At 45.3% G+C, this 23,897-nt stretch overlaps 1 protein-coding gene, 2 long non-coding RNA genes and 1 other non-coding gene across 6 annotated transcripts; 1 reads left to right on the top strand and 3 right to left on the bottom strand.

The window, feature by feature from the left end:
• Nucleotides 1–3,179: 3,179 nt before the first annotated feature.
• Nucleotides 3,180–10,036, bottom strand: LOC104315142 (ciliary microtubule associated protein 1A-like). Of its 2 annotated transcripts, XM_069797651.1 has the most exons (5): nt 9,942–10,036; nt 9,265–9,394; nt 5,811–5,932; nt 5,242–5,382; nt 3,180–5,168 (listed from the first exon to the last, which is right to left on the bottom strand). In XM_069797651.1, exons 2-5 carry the CDS (start codon nt 9,356–9,358, stop codon nt 5,133–5,135), a joined length of 393 nt encoding a protein of 130 aa, XP_069653752.1. In that variant the 5' UTR covers nt 9,359–9,394; nt 9,942–10,036; the 3' UTR covers nt 3,180–5,132. The 2 variants fall into 2 exon arrangements, 1 of the variants encoding a protein (XP_069653752.1); XR_718265.2 differs by lacking the exons at nt 3,180–5,168; nt 5,242–5,382; nt 9,942–10,036 and adding exons at nt 6,317–6,415; nt 8,676–8,895.
• LOC138688327 (small nucleolar RNA SNORD45) lies at nt 7,237–7,321 on the bottom strand. The gene has a single exon (XR_011327350.1). It is a non-coding gene; the product is annotated as a small nucleolar RNA SNORD45 (small nucleolar RNA).
• Nucleotides 10,037–10,933: 897 nt separating the features above from the next.
• On the top strand, nt 10,934–21,549 carry LOC138687962 (uncharacterized). 2 transcript variants are annotated; one of them, XR_011327000.1, is made up of 4 exons: nt 10,934–10,986; nt 11,539–11,719; nt 14,680–14,792; nt 21,229–21,549. It is a non-coding gene; the product is annotated as an uncharacterized lncRNA (long non-coding RNA). The 2 variants fall into 2 exon arrangements; XR_011326999.1 differs by having other exon boundaries at nt 21,212–21,549.
• Nucleotides 17,713–20,122, bottom strand: LOC138687963 (uncharacterized). The gene is made up of 3 exons (XR_011327001.1): nt 19,998–20,122; nt 18,767–18,875; nt 17,713–17,856 (listed from the first exon to the last, which is right to left on the bottom strand). It is a non-coding gene; the product is annotated as an uncharacterized lncRNA (long non-coding RNA).
• Nucleotides 21,550–23,897: the final 2,348 nt, after the last annotated feature.

Below are 23,897 nucleotides of genomic sequence, written 5' to 3'. Positions count from 1 at the left end.
CACCCATGCTGTGCTGTTCACACAGACAGAACACAGGGGGAAGACTGTCCCTTCTTCATTTTGAATCCAGGTCATCTTGAAACCGAACACAGAATCCTTCCTCCAGATCAACAAGCCACGTGGGGACCTCTGCTCTTGGTGGAATTCTTGACAAGGCTGGAGGGCAAACACTGCAATTTCAGCCCTGAGAATGGGAACCCTAGAGGGAAAGGTCAAGCCAAGGAGCTCTGCATTATTTGACTTAACAGGGGAGCCCCACAAAGATGGGTAGAAATCTCTGTCCTTGGTGCACTGGAGTGGGGCTTTCTTTTAGGACATGAAAAAGACAAAACTTGACCCTTGGCTGGGGGACCTGGGGGGATGTGGGAGTGTGGGGTGACCTTGAGATGAGGGCATGAGTGCTGTGTGTTTGCAGTGTGCATCAAGCTGGACCAGCTGGCATATAGGGCACTCATGGGGTGGGTAAGAGGGCTGGGGCCCGGGCAGGGGTACTGCACAGCAGGGGGGCTGTGCTGATGCTCAGGGCACCTGTGAATGTGTGTGAGCTTGTGAACCCAGAGAGTGTCATATGTGTGCCTTTACTAATGACCTCCTGTCTCATAGAATCATGGAATCATAGAAACATTTAGGTTGAAAAAGACTTTTAAGATCATCTAGTCCAACCGTCAACCATGATCACTAAACCACGTCCTGAAGTGCCTTGTCTATGCGCTTTTTGAATAACTCCAGGGATGGTGACTCAACAACTTCCCTGGGTAGCCTGTTCCAATGCCTGTCCCTGCGAGTCCCAGAGGAGGAGCAGATGTGTTTGTCTGTGCTTGGGTATGATGTAGCTTCTGTGTGTGGGTGCTGGTGACAGAAGTGCCTTGCCTGTGGCAGTCTATCTGACTGGTCATCTCAGTGTCCTTTGTGTGTGTGTGTGTGTGTGTGTGTGTGTGTATGCCTCTGGGACACATGCTCAGCTTTGTTACTGGTTGAACCTGCAGATGGAAAAGCAGCAGCTGCATCCCTCAGCCTGGGCAGGGACCCTGCGTCCCCAAGCAACTGGGCTGGGCTCCAGTGGCTGGGCAGGAGGATCCTGGGCCAGGGACACAGGAGAAGGCAACATCTCCTGACATCCTTAACAAAGGACACCACAGCCAGGTCAGGGAGGCACATGTTGTATTCCAGAAGATGGACTGTAACAGATAGAACTACTTTATTTGTTTGCTGATTTATTAGTTTCCATTTAGCTGCTCCTGTCATTCCTGGGGAATGCTCCTTGAAATAAACTGAAGTTTACCAGATTTCTATTTCCTCTTTAAGCAATGGTTAGAGAGAGGCAGAACCCAGCAGTGTGATTTTTCCTATCTGAGGGTGCATTTCTAAGATATATTATTTTTCTATAGAAGGCCCTATTCCATTCCCAAAACAGAAAAGCATGCCTTGACATCTACATTCATTTTGCCCATGTTCAGGGTATTGATTCAGCTGAGTCAATCTAGGCATCAGTCCTGGTTAGGAGCCATAGGAATGGGTTGGGATTCATCTCCCTTCAATACATTGCACAGAGACATGGGAAGTATGATTCCTCTTGCCAAAGTTCAGGTGTGCACAGAGAGGGTGCACAGAACAAAGTGCACAGCATATGAGCTCCTTGTCTAGGTTCCTAATGTAATCAATGGAGATGGAGGACAGGTTTTTATCACATATAAATTCTTGGTGACATCTGAGATGCTTTGGTGTCCCAAGGCATCTACAAGTGGTTGCAAGTTATGGTGGTAGAATTATGAGAGATCCACATTGTTCTAGTAATCAGCAAAGTGCTGGGGGGGATTCCCCTTGACCATTTCTAATTATACTAACTGCCTACTTTTAGGGCAAATGAATCTACCTTTGTCAGTAAAATCAATGGAACCTAAACAGCCATTTAGCTAACCTAACAACAGAGATGTTTGTCACAAAGAGACAGCTGGGTAGCTAGGCCTGTCTTTAGGCTCCATTCACTAGAACTCCATTGACTATGATAGAAGTTTGGGCATATGTAAATCCCAACAATGAAAACAACAAACTTAGCTTGGGACACTGAGTGTAATGGCCTAAAAGAGGCATCTAGTACCATGTAAGATGCCTGGGGTGTCCAGGACAGCTGTGATATTGAAATATTTATGGTTGTAATTTTTTACAAAAGTAGGAAACAAAAGATAAATAATCAATGTAAATCACTTGGGTAAGCAACTCTTGACAAGACAATGGAATAGAAGGAACAAATCGACCTAAAACTAGGAACCAGAAACTTCAGTGGGCTGGTTGCCCAAAGAAGCTTGGCTATGCAACATGAATCAACTAAAAATGTGCCCTTTAGGTGAACTTAACTAGTTATAATATGAAGACCACACCTCTAGAAGTTATGATACTCACCTCCACCTGAAGACCCTCACCCACTGCCATTGCAGTAAAATTAAAAGACGCTGCACCTTTAAATGAAGACAAGGACACTATACAGCAATCATCTTTAAGATATGGAATTATGGGCACCAGTAAAAGGTTGATAAACAGCGTGTATGGTAATTATGCTAATTTACAATGTATAAATGAATGACTGTTTTAGTGCTGGGTGTGCTAGCTTTTGCAGGGATACCCCCTAGCACCCTTTTCTGTCCAGAACCGGCAATAAATAGCTAGTACCCCGACTCTGTGTGTTATTGGCTTGCAGACCAGGTGAATGATCCCACAAGTTCTGGGAAAACAGCTCCATGGAGCAAACAACACAAGACCTAAAGGAAAGCCATGTCCTTCTGGAGCAGAAGCTAGGCAGACATCCCTGGGAATCTGTAATGGATTCAATGTCTGTGTGTCAGTTTATTCCACCTGCACCCAGGAGAGCAGTATGAATGGAAGGTACATAACACAAAATTCTCCACTTATGCGTCTATAATCTCAAATCCTCTGGTTCTCATCTCCCTTACCCTTTGCTTGCCTGCATGATGAAGCAAACAGGGAAAATGCTAAGGATGTTCATATGGTGTCTACGTAATAGGCTGTCCACAACCAGGGCATTTCTCAGGTGCACATTCTCTGCCTTAGAGATTGACTTCACCTCTGTCATAGGACTTATTTTGTGCAGCAAACACCTCTCCTGTCTTGGCTTTGTGGCCGAGTCCTATGTATCTGACAATGCAAAACCTATTAAAGAATGTTATGGCGAATGGTCAAAGACAATTGGTCTCTGGTCGTCTTATTAAATTCTTTCTTAACTATCCTGCTAATTTCACTCTCTGTGCTATGTGTGAATACTACAAACTCTAGGTGTCAGCAACTGAAGAGACTGTAGTGAGTAAATCAAGTGCCAGCAACTGGAGTCAGATAAAGGGTCATAGGGTGCACGTGTCTGTGGGGCCAGCAACTGGAGCTAGTGAGGGTCTAAGCACCAGTAATGAGAGGGACCATGGGTTGTAAGACCCATGGGGCTGGGATGCCAGAAACTGGGGGGATCAAGGTGCTTGTATTTTCAACTGACCTGATGCGTATGGGTGTACATGTGTAATCCACTCTCAGATTTCAAGCTGGACTAGCCAGTGGAGGAAACCCTGTATCAATCTTTCTCAGACTGTTTCTGAGCAAGATGTGGATATCCAGGATCCAGGCACACCACGACCCCATGCTGAAAGTCAAGGCATGTCTCACTGGGGCAAGAGGTGCTCGTGAGAGAAGATGATGGTGTGAGTGTATGCACCTGTTTGCTAGTGACCATAAAGCTGGGCTAGCTGGCAATTAAGAGAAGACCCACATAGCAGGTAAGACAGCCCAGGATATGGGCATGTATACAAGATAGACTAAGGGTCCATGCTTACATACAAGGGATCTGCAAATGCGGGTATGCTGGTGAATCCAGAGAGTTAGTGAGTGTTTTTGCTACACACCTTCAATCCCAATCAGCCAGAGGGGATGAAGGGGACTTGGATATTTATACTTATGTTTCTTGTGAGTTCTGGTAGTGTTTTATATATAGGTGCTGTTAAAGTCAGCGCCCTTCTCTGTGGCAGTTTGCATGGCTGACATTTTAGTGTCCTCTGTGTGTGTGCATGTGTGTGCCTCTCTAGGACACATGCTTGCTACTGAATGAAAACATGAATTGGAAAGCAGCAGCTGCATCTATTGGCCTGGGACAGAGAAACCTCTTGACCTCAGAGTGCACCAGACTGGCCTCCAGTGGCTGGGAAGGACAAATCTCTAGGTCCCAGAGTCCGCTGGTGTTGGCAGCTGTCGTGGTTTAACCCCAGCCAGCAACTAAGTACCACGCAGCTGCTCACTCACTCCCCCCCACACCCAGTGGGATGGGGGAGAAAATCGGGAAAAGAAGTAAAACTCGTGGGTTGAGAGAAGAACGGTTCAATAGAACAGAAAAGAAGAAACTAATAATGATAATGATAACACTAATAAAGTGACAGCAGTAATGATAAAAGGATTGGAATATACAAATGATGCACAGTGCAATTGATCACCACCCACTGATTGACGCCCAGTTAGTCCCCGAGCAGCGATCCCCCTGCCCCCACTCCCCCCAGTTTATAAACTAGACGTCATGTCACATGGTATGGAATACACCGTTGGCCAGTTTGGGTCAGGTGCCCTGGCTGTGTCCTCTCCCAACTTCTTGTGTCCCTCCAGCTTTCTCGCTGGCTGGGCTTGAGAAGCTGAAAAATCCTTGACTTTAGACTAAACACTACTTGGCAACAACTGAAAACACCAGTTTTATCAACATTCTTTGCATACTGAACTCAAAACATAGCACTGTACCAGCTGCTAGGAAGACAATTAACGCTATCGCAGCTGAAACCAGGACACATGCCCACTCCATCTGGCAGGGCAAGCTCATGGCTGGAGCTGAGCTGGCACTGGCACTTGCTCCAAGTCCAAAGCCCTTCTAGCTCCAGCCAGACTTTGCTAGATGCCCCTGCCCTCCCTGCTGATCCCCAGTGCATGAGAAAGGTCTGCTCTTGGCTTGTCCCTTCTGCAGCAGTGTGTCCTCCTGAAGAGCTTGTAATGTATGAGTGCATGTCAGCACTGAACATCTGAGCTAGTGGAGAGGCAAAGATGTGTTCTTGGCTTTGGGCCAAGGTAAGGGAGCAGGCCTGCTGTCCTGCAGTTTGTCACTCCATTAAGGTGGTCTTGAGTTCTGAGAAGCCCTGTTGGAAGGGGGAGATGCTTAAGGGCTGGTTGTTGCAAAGCAGAGGAGGAGAGGCGGGCAGGCTGCCTCACCTCTCCCAGGCAGTAGTCTGCCGGTCCTGGCTTCACTGTTTTGTCTCCTCCAATTCTGCTTTTGGCTCCCTTTGTGTACATGGGAGCCCTTTTTTTGTAGATGTCCAATTCCACCTTGGGGAATGCAGCAGGACCTGGCGTCTGTAAAAGAGGCAGGGAGGTTGTTGGGTACAAAAGGCAGGTGTTGATTCTTGCCACGTGCCCACATGGGCTGCGCTAGTTGAGCTGGCTGGCCAGAAGTGGTGTGAGAGGCATGGAGCAATTGGAACAAGGGCACCTCCTGTTCCCCTACAGAGAGGCAGTTTTCACAGAGGACAGGGAGATTCCCATTAGCGCCAAGGAGCTTTGCCCCATCAAATCTGTTAAGTGTTGGAAAGCGAGGGACTGCAGGTGTCAGTGTTGCTGTTCACAGCAGGAGAGCCATGGGACCCATGGCTTCTTGGATTTTGCTGCTGGTGCAGGAAAGTGTGCATTAAGAGAGGCTGCAGCAGGTGTTGGAGCCCTTCAGCCCTGAGGAGAGCAGCTGAGCTTCAGCTGCTGGCACGAGACAGCAGAGAAGTGTAGCTCACCTTGGAGAGGTCTTCAGCAAAGCCATTGTGCTTACTCTTCCCTTTCATGGAGTAGCATGGGCTGGCATGGGTGTAGGCTGTGTTGGGTCCCGCCAGCCTAGGCAGGGTGTAGGTACCAGGACCTGGAAAGGGAATGGGAAGAGTGTGTGAGTCCTGCAGGGAGAGGAGCAGCACCTGGGTGGGAGAGAAGCAGCCTGCCAAGCCTGCTGCAAGGAGCAGGAAGGATGTCTTGTCCCTCCTCCCAATGCCTCTGTCTTTTGTTGCACACAGCGTGTGTCAGCAGCTCCAAGCCTGAGTTGCCGGTTCTTTTGTGGGATGGGAGAAGCTGGTGCTCTGGGACATCAAGCAAGTTCATCAAGAGACCGTTGCATCCTGCTGTGTACGCTTTTCCCTAGACCTGTCAAAAAAGCTTTCCAGCAGACAGCTATATTCTCTGTATATAGCCAGAGAGGCAAATAAACTCCAATGGCGTAACTTGCAAAGAGCTACGTGATCTTAAACTTTACCTGTAGTGCCCTACTGGAGAACTGCAGAGCTGTGGACTCTCAGAGATACTGGGGCACAACTCTTGGCCTGCCTGGAATGTTCAGGGCTCTCTTGGATACCTGGGCAGAAGCAGAAAGCATTTTGGTTTTGGAGCAAGGCTGACTAGAGTTGCAAGTTTTCTTTTGCATACTCACACCTGGAAGCTAAACCAAAGAAGCTACACGTGCAGCTGAACAATTGCTTGGCGCAGCCACACCAACAGAGCTCTCCTACCACACACTTTGAGTCATTACTACACCAAAGTCAACATTTCCAGTGGAACCTAGCCACAAACTCTGAAACAACCTAATTCTGGGGTCACACCGATGCAAGTCATTTCTCCCTAAGAAATCCCAAAAACGGAAGTAATAAACCATGTCGTCATCTCTGCTACATCAGGTATCAGACTCCTTCTGTTGAGCTGTAAGTGCATTTCAGAAATAACAGAACAAACCCCAACAGAAAAGACAGAACCACAGCATACTCCTTAAAAAGAAAATCTGGACACCTGACTCTTAACCGTGACCAAGGGAAGATATGACACGCCCTTTCAAACACTCTGGATGTGGAGGTGGGACTAAACAGTGTTTGTGAATTAAGAACAGGCATGCTCATTAAGACAGGCTGGTTAAGTTTACCACCAAAGTTTACCACCAAACCTCTACACCAGCATTTGCTAACACTGTTCAACTTTGGGTACGCAGAGTGGCATTCGGTTAACGTGACAGCATCTCTCATAACAGCTAGCATTAACCTAACAACTCCACCTTCCTCGTGCATAAACGGAATAAAACTCAAACCACGCCCCCTTCTCCTTATGCTGGGTTAGAGTTTGTGACAGCAATTTGATGCCGTACTTGGGAAGAGCCCAAGGGCGCAGCCTAAGGAAACTGGAGCTTCCTGGGTCTCAGAGTAATTCTAGAGCTAAAGTGGTGATAGACATCAACTCTAGATCAGATAATACATGCCAACGCTCATCACTGACCCAAGACGGCAAGCTCCTCCTGTCCTACCCAAGGGTTTCAAAACCAACACGCTTCCTTCCTAAAGCGGGACGCTACCTTATTTACTTGTAATGCCATTCATATGTTCCTTGAGATGAGGCGAGAGGTAGGTTACGCAGGCCATCAAGCCACTCTCTGGAAGCACCAGAGCCTTTCGGGTACTGTTTGTCACCACGGTTTGCGTGAGAAGGAAACTAAAACACAGAACAGATGGCGAGAAATTTAGCCTACAACGGAGATAGCTACAGCCAGCAAGTACGACTGAGACCAAGTCCTTCTTCTCAGGGAAAAAGCATGCACCAAATAAATAATTGCCGAACAGACCGGTACAGTTCACGTTAAACCGGAAAAAACCCAGCAGATTTAAGGAACACAGCAGAAGAACTGACTACCACAATACTACTTTTGTATAGTACTAAAGCGTAAAGCCACTACATGTACATAAAAAGTGCGTGTATTACGTAAACGTATGGTTCCTTTAATCATTACATCATTATTTAAGTACATTTTCATATAAGCTAATGTCTATTTCTGTGTGTATAAATACCTATAAAACCCAAACCTTTGCTCTTCCTCTGGCCATACACACCTTTCACCTCAACATACATGAAGAAACATCCTAAAATCCACAAGTAATTATCTACAAAATTCCAGTGAAACCTGTAGCTAAGAAATATTTCAGGATGACTGCTACAAAATTCATCAGGAATGCAGACACCACCACCAGTTAAGGAACATTAAAAGCACAACGTTCCCAAATCTGACAACTCTTTTAGGACATGAATCCTAGTTTTGCCCCTTCCGTTCTTTGGTTTTTTTTTTTTTTAATTAGGTGGTGAAATAGTTTTTGCTGTTGGTATCCAACAGCACCCGTGCCGCGATTGAGAGACGGGACACAGCTTGATGCAAGCAAAGAGTGTCGTTTTATTGTATATAACACTCGTTTATATAGAAAATCAGAAGACGCGTTTTTTAAACTGATTGGTTATTATGCTCCAAAGTTCTTATCAGCGCGCGCTAATTGGTAGCTACTTAAACTTTAACAATTGGACTGTCAGCAACTAAGCTATTTTTACAAAAGACTCTAAGTTCCAGCCCTTTACTGAGCATGACTCACGGGTCAGTAATTCACCACATTGGTGCCTGTTTCCTTTATCAGGCCTCCCAAGGTTTATAGCCTACAAGTTCCAGCACATCCCCTTCTAACAAGGGAGCAGTGCCTGCCGTCCTGTCTGATTCCTTCAAATCTCTCCCCACACACCCAGTTCCTAAGTCAGCAGTCATCAAGATCGTCAACTAAAGGTGGTTGTTTCAACAGCTACCCTGTTCTGTTTACCAGGATGTGCTGAGGGTCGACAGGAGACGAGGATCGTGACCTCTGCTGGCACTTGCTCCACCACAACCGTGCTGACGTGATTTGACGAACGCCAGAATTTCGTCTGCCTTCAGTCGGTGCAGCCATCCCACGAGAGCCACTGCTGTCCGCCCTCAGGTGACACTGCTTATCCTCAAACACTCCGAGGGACTGCGCCCCTAAGCAGGGCATTGCTTTAGTCCTTAATCAGAGAAGCACAGCATCAAAGCAGAGCAATGAAAATGCTGTAGTTAACATTGACAAAGTTTGCAGCACATCAAATGCTTCCCATCCCGCTAACAACCTTGGACGTATGAACCGCTCATGAATACGACCTGCATTGCACGCGTACATACAGGCACGCGTGCGTGTATACACCTATGCTACTGCATTTCCCTCCTCCCCTCTATTTTCTAGCCTAGAAGCATCAAGCTCAAGGTCAAATGAAGCACTGGCAAGTAGGAAGGTACCAGTTCACCTCAGATCATCGGTTACCACCTTCGCACCCAAACTACCACTCAAACCACCACGAGTCGCAAAAACAACAAGTCTAACATTTAACAAAATTTACTGTCAAGTGCCAAAGCTGTCACAATCAGAAGCTGCACTAGGAAGGGAATTCTCAGATGCACATACCTACAGATCTCTCTAGATCTGTATCTCATATTGCCATCTATGTTATCGTGAGGCAGTACTTCAACCCGTGGGTTTTCAGCACAGCAACAACAGTCATAAGCAAGAGTGCCTCCAGTTACTTGGGGACGCTCTGACCTAAGCCGTTCCTGACGTTTTTCACCTCCTGGAACTGGAATCCAATTGTTGGCGGCTACGTCTGGTAACCTACGCCTCTGAAACTGACGCTGCTCGCCGCAGCGTTTATCAACCCCAGCAAGCACAGGGCAGCGCTGTGCCCGGATTCAGTACAGGCTCCTATCAAGGGAGCCACGTGGAAATACAGCTACAGCCTCCTTGCATGTAAAGGAGCCACGCCAAGTTCACTTCCCAGGCCTCGGTGATTCTAGAACTAAACCTGCCACCTTCAGATTTATGCTCAGATAATACATGCCAACACCCACGCCAGGCCCAGGGGAACTAACAAAGCAGCTCCCGTTTGTCTGTCATGGCGGACCACAGGGCAAGAGAGAAGGGGCTGGGGAGCACGCACCCGACCCCTAACTCCCCACACGGGGCGTGGCGGTTGCTACCCTTTGTAAAAGCACAGCCGTGCTGAAACAAGTTGACACTTACACAGTCACCTCTCCTCGTCCCAAACGAAGCTCTACAGGCCACATGTTTCTCCAAAAGAAACGTGCTTGGGGGGGGGCATCAGGTTTTCTTCTCACCTCCTGACGTGGCGTCCCCTTCAAAAAGCACCACCAAAACGTGAGGTCAGGGGTGGCGGCGGCGGCTTGGGGGGGGTACCGTGCCCCGGGGCAATTCGGGCAGCTCCTCAGCACTAAGTGCCTCTCTGGACACAGACCTTTCTCCGTCCACCCTCACCGCCTCGCTTCCCGGCCTGGCCAAACCCCCCCCAGGGAAGGGGCGTGAAGGAAACCTCCCGACCTCCCAGGCTGAGGCTAGGTGAGGTGAGGCGAGGCGAACCGAAGCACCAGCTCGCCACTGACCGTCCCCACCAGTGGGAGACCGAGATCGATCCCGCCGAGGGGGCCGGGGCCCCCCCACGGACGCCTCCCCGGGGACCCCGCCGCCAGGCCCGGCGCGACCCGGCCCCGGGCGGGCTCAGCCTCACCGGCGGCTCCACCGCACCGCTGGGACGAGTGACCGTAGCCGAAGCCCCGCCCCAGGGCTGCAGACACCGGCGGCCCCAGGCCGGGCCTTACCCGCGCCACGAGGAAGCAGCCCCCGCCTCCGCCGCCGAGAGCATCTCGCCGCGGGGCGGGGCGGGGCGGGGCGGGGCGAGGGGGAGCCCCGGCAGGGCCCCGCTGGAGCTGCCCGAGCCCTTCGCCGGACCCGCGCTTGCGGAGTGAGGCGGCGCCGCGGGCGGGCGGGACCCGGCGCTCAGGCGGGACGTCCTGCGTCTCGGCGCGGCAGGACCCCGCCCGGAAGCGGCGTCTGGAGAAGGAGCTCCCGGAGTTCGGCCCCGGAGCGGGCCGCTGCGGCCGCGACTGCGACTGCTCTTCCCTTCGAAAATAAACCTCTTTTCTCCCGCATTGTGAGCGGCCGCTCTGGCCGCGCTGTTTGCTACCGACGTTGTGCCCTGGCAGACGCGATCCGTGCCTGGCGGGAACGAGCACGGACAGTGCTGGTCTGGCGTAGAGCAATTAAACAAAAGGTCTCTTGCTTTGGGAGGGGCGCGGGGGTCTGGGGAGGGCTTTGAGGGGTGATGGGGGTGCGCTGGGTTTTTTTTGTTTGGGGGGGGGTGGTGTTTTAAACGCTTTTTTATATGCTTGTCCCGCATGTCGCAGAGTGGGTCTGCCGGCGGGTAAATGAGATGGCGGTTTACAGCCGCGAGGCGCTTCGTTAAGCAGCAGCACAAAACTGCGCAGCCGGTGACAGGGTTTCTGCGTGGGGGGGTGGGTGACAGGGACCGCGGGGAAGCCAGGGCGACCCGCCGAGCAGCTGCAAACGAATTCACGAAGGGCTCAGGTGGGCAGGGGCCTCTGGGGGCCACCTAGTCCTCCCCCCAGGTCGCGCAGAGCCAGTTGCCTTGGCCCACGTCCAGTTGGGTTTGGAGTATGTCCGAGAATGGAGACTCCACAACCTGTCGGGGCCGCTCTTTGTGCCAGCGTTTGACCCGCCCTTACGGGACAAGACAGATGGCTGTTTCTGTTGCGATGGGGCGTCCTGTCTTTTAGTTTGCGCACCTTGCCTCTTGCCCCGTTAGTGGGTGCCACCGAGGAGCGCCTGGCTGCCTCCACTTCCATCCCATGAGGTGTTCGTGCACATAGATGAGGTCTGCCTGAGCCTTCTCTTCTCCAGGCTAAACAGTCCCGGTTCTCTCGGCCTTTCTTCAGACTCCAGGCCCTCCCTTGTCGTCATAGTGGCCCATCCCCAGACTCTCTCTGGTACGTCCATGCCTCTTGTACTGGGGATCCCAGTACTGGACACAGCACTCCAGGTGTGGCCTCGTCAGCGCTGAGTGATTTCCCCAAGAAAGCTAGGGAAGGTGCCTTCTGCCAGCGCTGAAAAAAGGGCCTGTCCAGGGTAAAAAAACACCTCACACAAATTCCTCCTTCTCAGGAAACGTAGTTAAGTATGTATACTGATGGAAAGCAAGAATAGGTTTAAATGTACTGGATTTGGAATGAATGCGATGCTGTAAGTCATTCTTGAGGAAAAGCTACACGCTTTCACTTGAATCATCCTAACGGAACATTTACTTGCTTAAGAAGTGTAGTAGTGAAAGAGGCCACGCTCTCTGAAGCTGATACTCCATTACTGCTGGGTAGTATCTAAATCCTTAAACCCGACACACATGCAGACAGCAGCAACGCAGGCCTTGGTATTGCTGAGCTGGAAGGGCTGTTCAGCTGCTGGGGGCTGTAGCGTAGTGAGAACCGCAGTACAGCCATAACATCCTTCAGACACTGCGCAACTTACCTGAAATACAATTTAAATTATGTGACGAGCAAAGGGAATAAAAGCAACCACGCCTCTCTGCTTAGACATCGTTTTTTAATCAGAATGCAGCGATGACTGTCAGAAATAACGTTTTGATAATCTAATATTACAGTGAAAAACCGTTATGTTGTGAGGTTCTCATTTCTGCCCTTTACTTTGTTTGGGCGTTTGGGATAACAGACAAGTTTAGAACAGCATTGTTAGAACTGAAAATAAGGCAGTTTCCTACAGGTTCTTTTGCGTGGGATCAGTTAAAATGAAAACATGTTTAAAATTGAACAATCATAGTTCTTTTTTCCCCACTATGATAAAACCATGTACCTGTATTTCTCAAAAGCTGTACTTAACGTTTGTCCGTAAAGAAGTTTTGCTTAAGGCACAAGAAAACAAGTATTTTCTTCATAAATGTTACAGGTTTCCGTGAGGCACACAGAGATAAATGCACTGAATGCCAATTCCTGTCTTTGCTAGGTTCAGGTGAATAAGATGGTTAAGTCACTGAACAGAAGCCCTATGAAAACGAAAACTAGTTTTTGTTCATACTGACTCATGAAGGCATGTAAAATATAGATAATGTGCAAGTAGTAATCAAGCCACCGTTTGAGAAAACTAACACCAACCTGCGTTTTAATTGATGAGAATGTATGTTTTTGAAAGGTCCAGAAGCCAGTATGCATTCCCTTTCAATTTTTTTTAAAAGAGGCAAGTTTCTAAAGGCCACAAAACCACACTGTTGGCATATTTATTTTAGCAAGTGGTGACCTAGAGACTGTGGTATTCCTGAGGAAGCAGAATAGCTTTTTTAAATTTCCCTGGGATTTACTGATTTGATATCCACCCAAACCCTGGTGATAAAACAGTGGGACCAAATCTGTATCATTAACAAACAACACAGAAACACCAAAAATCCAATTCCTTGTTACATGCTGAATGCCTTCACAGACCTGACTTCCCCTCCCCCCCCCCCCCCCCAAAAAAAAACCCAGTTAAAAAATCAGAATTTTGGTCACTGTTTTGATCATACAAATTTTACAGGGAAGGTTTTTACCTCTTTTCCCACCAAAAGCCAATGATATGAGTGAAAGAGAGAGAGTGGGGAAAGACAACAACCAATCGCTTTGGAATTCAGGAACATTTAGAAAACGCCAACTTTGTTAGTGTCGTGGTTTCAGCCCAGCCGGTAACAAAGGACCATGCAGCCACTTGGTCACTCCTCCCGCCCCCCCTCCGGTGGGATAGGGAGGAGACGGAGGAGAGAAAAGAAAAAAAAAACACCTGGAACCTCGAGGGTTGAGATAAAGACAGTTTACTGGGACAACACAAAAAAAAAGGTTACAACAACAGCAACGGTACTAATGAAAGAGTATACAAAACGAGTGATGCACAGTGCAACTGCTCACCACCCGGAACCCGACGCTCCGCCACTTCCCCCACCAAAAGTCGAGAGAGCTCCCCCCCGGCTGCTCCCCATTTATATACTGAGCATGATGTCACATGGTATGGAATAGCTCCTTGGCTAGTTCAGGTCAGCTGCCCCGGCTATGCCCCCCACCTCCCAGGTTCCTGTAAAAATTAACTGTATCCCAGCTGAACCCAGGACAGTTAGTCAGAAGGAATGGATTGGGAGTACAGAACTAGTGCTTAATCTTGTACAAAATAAAAAGATTTTGAAGGAAAAGGGGTTTTTCCATGCCCTTCTAATTGTATTGAGAAATGCACTAAAACCCTCTTCCACAAGAACACAGAACACTGCAGCAGTGCCAGATGTGCTTGATGCATTTCTTTAAGCCTTATATTTGCCAACGTGTTCACGAGCTATGATCATCCTTTGAATCTGAGCAGTTCCCTCATAAATCTGAAAAAAACCCAACTGCAATAATGTCAGCTGATGATTTTTTAAACTATTTTAAGAGATCTCTCTATGCTTGTAAACCTTCATAGCACTAATCCAGTGTGGATTAGGATGTGCAGAAAGACAGAGAAAACAAAAAATTTGAGTATGACTTGGTGAACTACAGTGGGCTAAATGCGATAAACCACATACAAGATACTGAGAGACAGTCTTGTTCTCTCAGATGCTCTCATCAAAATTCAGTAAGGTTCTCATGAAATTAACAGACATAGTGGGTGCAGAAGGATGGGGAAAATGTCTTACGTGGGGAAGAAAATACATAATTTAGGTTTTACAAAGTAGGTTTTGAAACAGTGGGTGCAGGGGAGGAGGTGACCTGTGCTGAAAGTGTTGTATTTTCTTTAACTAGCCTTTCAAGGCCATAGCAAATGTTCGCTTTCATCCATTTATTCCCACTGCTTCTTCTTAAATAGTACTCTCTTCAACACAGTATTTCTTTTTTCTTTCTTCCTTCCTTTTTTTTTTCTTTTTAAACCACGTATTCTTGCATAGAAACATTCTGCGTCGTCCCTCTGTTCTGCTTGGCTTGCTTGCAGCAAAGTTGGAGTTACACAACAAAAGACGTGTATGGGTCTAACGCAGAAAGAAGGCCATATGCTCCACAGGTACTGTGCAACGTGATTCAAGGGCAACGTAGTTTAGGGGTTTAAGTGTTTCAGCTCCCAGTTCTGCCAAAACTTGCTTTGGCAAATTGATCCAGTGCATGCAAATTCACTTTCTCTGTCGTCATAAAATGGGGATAATCTTCCCAAGAACCTTACAAAGCTTTTAAAAAATAAAGACGCTATAACCTGTGGTCACTCTGGTGTTTTGGTTCAGAGGAAATGGTTCATTCTCAGAGTGAATTCTCTGAGTGCTGCGGCTTACCCCATGTCTAAATTACTTGCTGATGAAGAGAGCAGTGAAACTCAAGTGTAAAGACATCAAAACCCAGAGCCTTCTTAAGTAACCACGAGAAAGGTTTTGGTTTACAAGTCAATGGGAGTAGTGTCAAGCATCATTGACAATTAAAGAAGGGAAGTTCTCCGAATCTGAGAAACTAAATTAGATTTTCTGTCATAGTAGCCTAGATTTGTAGCCAGGCAGAAACCCAGAGCAAGGCATGAACGTGTAAGAATGTTACCAGTAAACACAGGAGCAGAATTGTGTCATACTGAGAAATATCAAAGATACAGAAGAAAAGAACAGGTGGAAAACAAAGTTTCTGTACGTGAAACAAATGGCCAAAAGCATATACCATCTGGATTTGGGCAGTAATATAGGGAAGCGTAACCAAGAGACATTGGATGAAATAATTGTAAAGACAAAAGCCTTTCCTGTGTTCTTTTGGGGATGAAGGGGAGCAGAAAAAAACGCCAAAATCTAATAATAAATGTGATTAATTTGAACAATTAAAAAAAAAAGTCTACTTAGCCATGCATTCATGATGGATCAGTGCAGTGGAAAATCTAAATAACTGGGATCCTGTAAAATCATTGTCAACTTTCAAAGAAACTTCTAAGCCTCCCACCCTTTTTCTCTAGAAAAGCATGGCACCTGACAGGAAAAAAGCCCAACCATAACAAAGCTCAATTACTCATTCATTTCCTCACTTGCAGGAGTGCAATTAGGACTAAGAACCTTTAGATTCCAAAGCAGTAATTTTCTATCCTTAGATAGAGAAAAAATTCTTGGCTAGTGAGAATAGTTTTAATTTTAAAGTCAGCTGTAAGAGAAACTTCAACTACCTAGAATCTTAACAGCTGTTCTAACTAACATTACAGATCATTGTCCCCATGCATTTCTTGATATCTATTTTGGTATGTTTTATCTAGTCATTATTAATGTCAGGAAGAGGTGAAAAGACAAAGATTACTGGTTTTGCTAAACATAATTAAACGATTCTTGCTGAATAAAGAAAGAACTGTAGCATAGTACATGCTAAGAGAAGAATTATGACATGGAATAATTTCTTGGTCGTAATACTGCAGAAAAAGATCTGGGTGACTATGGGCTAAACATGAGTAAATATGAGCATGTTTTGTTCTTGGGGGAGGGGGGGACAGAAACAAACTAATCACTCCAGGCTGTGCCATGCTTCTGTTAATACAACATATGCAAGGTAATTAATCTGCAATACCCAGTGCTGGTGGCACCTCAACTGAAGTAATCTGCCCAGTTTAGGATACCAGAGTTCCAGACAGAAGGTTTAGAGCACAGCAAGAAGTGAAGAAGAGAACAGCGTCATACATAAACCATCTATCTCTACCTACAGAATACCAAAGCAAGCATTGGTATTTTGATCACTGTTTTCTACAGTGCTTTTTTCTAAGAGTTCCAAAGCTTCAAAATGAAGAGTCCAAGAATTTCAAAGAGTTACCACATCAAAAAAGCAAAACCACACCACTAAGTTTCTTTCTCTTGTGTAGGTTAAGTTGTTGATCTAATGCAAAGAGTTTTGTATGCAAGAAGTTGCCTGATTTGAATGCCCTTTCTTTAAATGGAAGGATTATTGCTCTCATCCTCCAATTTGTTTTAGTATGTGTACATCATGATTTCAAATAAGTAGCCATTAAGTTTATTTGATAGAAAACGTTTGCATGACTGTAAAGGTCACATTCTCTCTTTTACTCACCTGGTAGATTTTAGCATCTCTCATGAGTTTTTCTACAGGATATTCAGTATTATATGCATTTCCTGCAAAAATCTGCACTGCATCTGTAGCTACTTGGTTTGCAACATCGCCCGTGAGAATGCCTTTGCAATGGAAGCGTAGTAGGTACTCCTGCAACCAGCATCGACTTCCCATGCAGCTCTTTGGTAAGCCATCCTAGCCAGTTCCACTTTCATTGCCATTTCAGCAGGCATGAAAGACACCGCTTGGTGCTACGAATGATGAAATAAGCCAAGTTAACATTGCCGGCTTAAAATTCTATGACATCCAAGAAGAATATAGTCATCTTAATTTCTTAATTTGCAAATCCAACACACTCAGGAAATGGTACTTGAGGAATTCTGCAGAATTTGGATCAGGATCTCAACTGTAAGTTGAATTAGACTTTCAAGTTTTTAATTCTAAAATCCACTTAGGCACAGGGATTAAGTATTGAATGATCAAGTTGTGCTTTACTTTTCATGAGATCTGTACTTAGCTTGCTGTTTATTTGTATTTCTTAAACCCTGCTAAGTGGCGTGATTAGCAATGGTTTCTATTCATATTAATACTGTGAGTCTTGTTTCATGTACCTCACAGAGGTTTTTTCCTTCCCTGAAAATCCCTGTTCATTAGAGTTGAAGAACTTAAGTCTGTACCTGAGTTTCAGGGGTTTGGGTGGAGTTTTCTTTTTGATATATTTATTTTTATATATTTAACTTACTTCAACAATTGGTTTCCCAAGGGTTTTCCTCTCAAAAGTGTATTTAGTAGCTTCATAGAGCACTCTTTTTGCTAACCCAACAGCACCAGCTGCTACCTGAATTAAATATAGCACAGAATGAAAATCAGAAATGCCTATTGTATTTTTTAAGTAACTTATTTCTGATACTTATGGGTGGTCTGGTCTTATCAGAAGCTCCCATTGTGATTGTAAAGCCAGCTCCCTCAGCTATTAATACATTTTCTTTTGGAACTCGTACATCTTCAAAGACAATACCTCTGGTATCAGAGCAGCGCTGACCCATATTCATTTCCTGAAAAGGGATGCTTACAGAGGTGCAACTAAATTGGATTCTTCCAAGGTACAACACATTTCCATTCTTTAGTTTACTCAAAGCATAAAATAAGCCTTTTTTTCCCCCAAACACTTAATTTTTATCTAAAAATCACCATATCTACAACAAATGACAGCTTTGCATTTACAGACCAGCATGCCCTTAATATGTCACAGCTGGGCAGTTTACTTTCTCTGTATGTGATATCAATTCTGTAGCTGTAATCACTCACTTGTCTTTTTTTCTAGTTCATCTATATCCTTTGAGATGGGGGAGGAAAAAGTAAAGAACCTAACATGCAGGCAATAGTAGAATATAGCTATACTACAAACAAACAAACAAACAAATAAATAAATGAGATTTTCAAGTTTTCGAATTCCTTTCCTAATGTTCAATGTCTAGTTTTGCCTGCTACTAAAACCAGTACTTTCTTTAGTTCTTTCTTTGTTTTCTTTCTTCCCTCCCCGCCCCCCGCCAAAAGAGAACTAGCACCAGTGTCTCCGAGGCCTGTTCCTTGAGCAGGAGGAGCTAAAATTAAAGCACACTGTGTGTTTATGGTTAAAGTTTTCCACCTTGCTTCTTACACTTTCAAGGCATGCTAGTTCACATTAATTGGCACTTGTCAATTGAATGGTTCTCAAACATTCTTTTGCAGCTGTGCAAAGTGCCCTTACTTTAGACCATTCTGCATAGTTCCTTATCTGAATGAATAAAAATATAGTTATTAAGTGTGTCTTATGAATAGCTTCTGTATACTGTGAAATTGAAAAGATCATTGAAAAAGTTCAGTTGCTTCACAGTCTTTTTTCTTTAATGGCAATTTGTTGCATTATTGGTTTAGCAGCGAATAATAATTCCTGGCTTGTCAAATAAGAGGTGTACTCTTCACCTTTCTTCCAATTTGGATTCCAGGGCTGTTTGCTTCCACAATGAATCCAGTAAAGGCTTTGCTTGCAGGAGCTTTTGGATCTGGATCGGTACAAGCTAGCAAAACATACCTAGAACATGTTAAATTTTTTATGTGTGTTTGTACCATATAATAAATCTATCATTAAGTTAACAACTCTTTTTCCTTGGGCCTTCTAAAAATAAACTGAGAAGGAGCGAGAGAAAGGAAGCTTCAGTGCATCTCTTACCACAAAAGTCAAGATGTAATTAAATTCCTTCCCATCAACATGCAAAGGTTCTCCTCCTTTTCCATGTATTCTAAGTCTTTTAATATTACCATCAGCTTCACAAAGAGTACAGAAGAAACCTATTCACAGCATATATGCAGAAATCAATGCTTAGGAAATAGAGGATTGAATGCAAAATGTTAAGTTATCCCCTGATTTCAAAGTTCTTAAATTTGTTCTTCCAAGTGTAAGTTCTAAGTAGGTTTTTTTCTGTTAGAAATTAAACAGTTGTAAATCACATTTATGCTGTTCAGCAATATCAGTAGATAACAGGTAGATTCTCTTTGATGGTTCTGCCTTGAACAAGGAAACAAATAACAAGAAAAGTCAGCTTTATACGTGAATGCAGAAAGTTTTTCGTCTTGAATTAAAAAGAATTTATGTCTTGGGGGTGAGCATGATCTTATTATGTGAGACATGATGAAAGAGGTCTATATTGTAAAGCACCTTCATCGACACCACAGCAAAATCTGGATTCTTTGACACCTGGAAAATGTCTTCCCTTAAGAAAATAAAATGTAACACCACAATCCTAGACTTTTTCTATCTTCACCAAAAGTGAGAGGTGTTTCTAGCAGCATCAGAAGCAACTGATCTCAGTCACCACACCCACAAAGCAAGGTCCCCTGTAACAGGAGCCTAGTGAGTACTTTGCAAGTTAACTCTTACTGTTGCTGCCGTTCCCTGAAGAGAAAGGGGAATTAATTTTGTTTGATAGCAGCAAAAATGGAGAGGCATACTTCAATGGCGTTGTCATGTTGCTGCTCGGTTTCCTTCTCGGGCATTGCGCAGCACTGAGACTGCTTCCTTCTACCTTGTGCTGATAAGCTGGTCACTGATTGAAGCGTAGTGTGGTGAACAGTAGTGTCTAACTTGGGGACACACACACAGGTCAGTATAGAACAGAATAACAGAAAATGTAATGTGAGTCAAAAGTCAACACACCAGTTTGCTTTCCCACCATTTGTGATCCATATCTTCTGGCCATTAATAACATACTCTTCTCCTTTCTTCTCAGCCTTTGTTTTTATACCAGCCACATCAGAGCCTGCTCCAGGCTCTGTTACACACTAAGCCTAAAAGAAAATGCAAAATCTTGAGGAATAGAAGTTCTGTCTTTAAGCAACCGCAAATTATTGCAGAATTATGTGCACCAAACTGATCCGTAATAAAAGTTTTAAGTGAACTGCATGGAAAACCCCAAACCCCAAAATACTACATCAAAAAACACAACAACTGTCTGAGCAAGAATCCAAATGTGTATGGGTTAATTTTCCTTATAAATCCACAATAATAAAATTGTCTTTTAACACTCAACAGAACCATTCTGCAACGTTAATAAGTCATCACTTCCTTATGCTTCACAAACTTTGATATGAAAGCTGAGGACCTCTGAAAATAAGAGCACAGAGTAACATTTTATGGTGCCCTGGCTTCAGCTGGGATAGAGTTAATTTTCTTTCTGGTAGCTGGTATAGTGTTATGTTTTGGATTTAGTATGAGAATAATGTTATCATTTCACATACCTGCGCATATACCACTGCAGATGCCATTGCAGGTGCAAATACGATTGCAGATAGCTTTGCAGGTGAACGTATGATTGAAGACGGAGATCCCAGTGGAGATGCTGATGCCACTGCAGATACCCTTGGAGAAGCCATTGCAGATGCAGGTAGATATGCAGACGCTGTTGCTGCAGAAGTTATCATTGCAGAGGCTGCTGATGGTGCAGATAGCATTGCTGATGCCATAGCAGATGCAGATACCATTGCGGATGTAGATGCCGTTTCAGACAGTTACCATTGCAAATGGCGTTGTGGATTCAAGTAGTGTTGCAAAAACCATTGCATAGACCATTGCAGAGGCACATACCTTTCCTTATAATAATGTCACAGATGCAGACACCAAAGCCCATACTGATAGCATATTTCCATACATTCTGTATGGTATGTCTAAATATTTTGATGGTTTTAATGTTTTGTACTGGTCATGGAAACTGGTTTAGCTGCTAGGTGACTGTAAAAGTGAGATTTGGTAAATAATTATTAGAAATCTTATACCAACACTATGATTGAAACAATAGACAAAAGTATAGCCAAGCAATTAACTAGTAGAGGTAGTTACTCATAAGTTTTGCAGTTCTTTGCTCTTATGACTAGATGTTCCTGTACACTAGATGAGAACAATGTTGAAACTGACCGCATATGATTGAAACTGCGTTAAGCTTCAAGATCAAAGAACAAGGACAAGAATAAAGACTTCAAGGACAGCCAACAAGAACTTCAAATGGGTCGGTGGTCATAAAAGCAGCCCTTTGACTCAAATGGAGCCTTCATTGCGCATGATCGGATGTAGGCAGTACTATGATAATCAGTTATAATCATTTTTATGTATATGTATACTAATCTGATTAATATGCAATTAGTTATTCTATATAACCTGTTTGTGCTAAAGCTGTGGTATGCATGCGAGGTGGAACTATCCCCCGTGCATCCTGCGCTGCAATAAAGAATACCTGCTTTCTAAAACTCCAAAACGAGTCTTGGAGAGTTTCTTCGACCGACTTTTCAGTATCAATACCATTACAGATGCAGACACCCTTCTAGGTGCAGATAGGACTGCAGCTGCCATTCTGCAGAGACCATTGCTAATGCAAAGGCAGGTGCAGGTACAATAGGAGATGCAGAGGCCACTGCAGACACTCGTAACTTTACACATGCCTTTGCATTCTGATCCTGTGGCAATTGTCAGTAGCATTAGACGTACGGACTGATGCAGATACAAGTACCATTACAGATGCCATTACCAATACTATTACAGACCCCAGTACTGGTACAGATAGAGACAGCAACAGCGTTGCAGAGCATCACACACATTATGGGACCCATAATGGTACAGATACCATTAGAGATATCATTGCCGGTAGAGGTAGAATTAGTCATATACATACAGAAACAAAATACACATATGTCCTGGTTTCAGAGCTGAGATAGAACTAATTTGCTTTCTAGTAGCTGGTACGGTGCTATGTTTTGAGTTCAGTATGTGAAGAATGTTGATAACAATGAAGTCTTCAGTTGTTGCTAAGTAGCGTTTAGTCTAAAGTCAATGATTTTTCAGCTTCTCGTGCCCAGCGAGCAAGAAGGCTGGAGGGGCACAAGAAGTAAACAATGAGTAAACAATCTAGGAGGTTCCTGGAGTGTGTGGAAGATAACTTCTTGACACAGCTGGTGGGTGAGCCAACCAGGGGAGTAGCCTTGCTAGATCTGTTGTTTACGAACAGGGAAGGATTGGTGGGAGGTGTGATGGTTGGAGGCCGTCTTGGGCTTAGCGACCATGAAATGATAGAATTTTCAATTCTTGGTGAGGCAAAGAAGGTGGTCAGCAAAACCACCACTATGGACTTCCGGAGGGCTAACTTTGGCCTCTTCAAGGCACTGGTTGAGAGAGTTCCTTGGGAGACAGTCCTGAAGGGCAAAGGGGTCCAGGAGGGATGGACATTCTTTAAGAAGGAAATCTTAATGGCTCAGGACTGGGCTATCCCATGTGCTGCAAATCGAACCGCTGAGGAAAATGACCGGCCTGGCTGAATGGGGAGCTTTTGCTAGGACTCAAGGAAAAAAGGAGAGTTTATCATCTCTGGAGGAAAGGGCGGGCAACTTGGGAGGAGTACAGGGATCTTGTTAGATCATACAGGGAGAAAATTAGAAAGGCAAAAGCTCAGCTAGAACTAAATCTGGCCACTATCGTAAGGGACAACAAAAAATGTTTTTACAAATATGTTAACAGTAAAAAGAATCCCAAGGAGAATATCTTTCCTTTAATGGATACAGAAGGGAACGTAGCAACCAGTGATGAGGAAAAGGCTGAGGTACTTAATGCATTCTTTGCCTCAGTCTTTAATAGTGAGTCCAGTCATCCTCAGGGTACTCCACCCCTTGAGCTGGAAGGTAAGGATGAAGAGCATAACATATCCCTCTTAATCCAGGAGGAATTAGTTAGGGACCTACTACGCCATCAGGACACTCAGAAATCTATGGGACCTGATGGGATCCATCCAAGAGTACTGAGGGAGCTGGCAGAGGTCCTTGCCAAGCCACTCTCTATCATCTGTCAGTGTTCCTGGTCAACAGGGGAGGTCCCAGAGGACTGGAGGCTTGCCAATGTGACTCCCATTTATAAGAAGGGTCGGAGGGAGGATCCGGGGAACTACAGGCCTGTCAGCCTGACCTCGATACCGGGGAAGATTATGGAATGGTTTGTCTTGAGAGCGCTCACATGGCAAGTCCAGGAGAAGAAGGGGATCAGGCCCAGTCAGCATGGGTTTACGAAAGGCAGGTCCTGCTTGACCAACCTGATCTCCTTCTATGACCGGGTGACCCGCCTAGTGGATGAGGGAAAGGCTGTGGATGTTATCTATCTCGACTTCAGCAAGGCCTTTGACACTGTCTCTCATGTCATACTCCTTGAGAAACTGGCATCTCGTGGCCTGGATGGGTGCACTCTTCACTGGGTGAAAAACTGGCTGGATGGCCTAGCCCAGAGGGTTGTGGTGAATGGGGTGAAATCCAGCTGGCGGCGGGTCACAAGTGGTGTTCCCCAGGGCTCGGTGTTGGGCCCTGTTCTGTTTAATATCTTTATCAATGATTTGGATGAGGGGATTGAGTGCACCCTCAGCAAGTTTGCAGATGACACCAAGTTGGGAGGCAGGATTGATCTGCTTGAGGGTAGGGAGGCTTTACAAAGAGATCTGGATAGGCTGGATTGATGGGCTGAGGCCAATCGTATGAAGTTCAACAAGGCCAAGTGCTGGGTCCTGCACTTTGGTCACGGCAACCCCATGCA

This window comes from Haliaeetus albicilla, chromosome 12, assembly GCF_947461875.1.
Source record: "Haliaeetus albicilla chromosome 12, bHalAlb1.1, whole genome shotgun sequence".
In the NCBI taxonomy this organism is placed as follows: Eukaryota; Metazoa; Chordata; class Aves; order Accipitriformes; family Accipitridae; genus Haliaeetus; species Haliaeetus albicilla.
The sequence above is the reverse complement of the archived record's forward strand: the minus strand, read 5'-3'. Positions and strand labels throughout refer to the sequence as shown.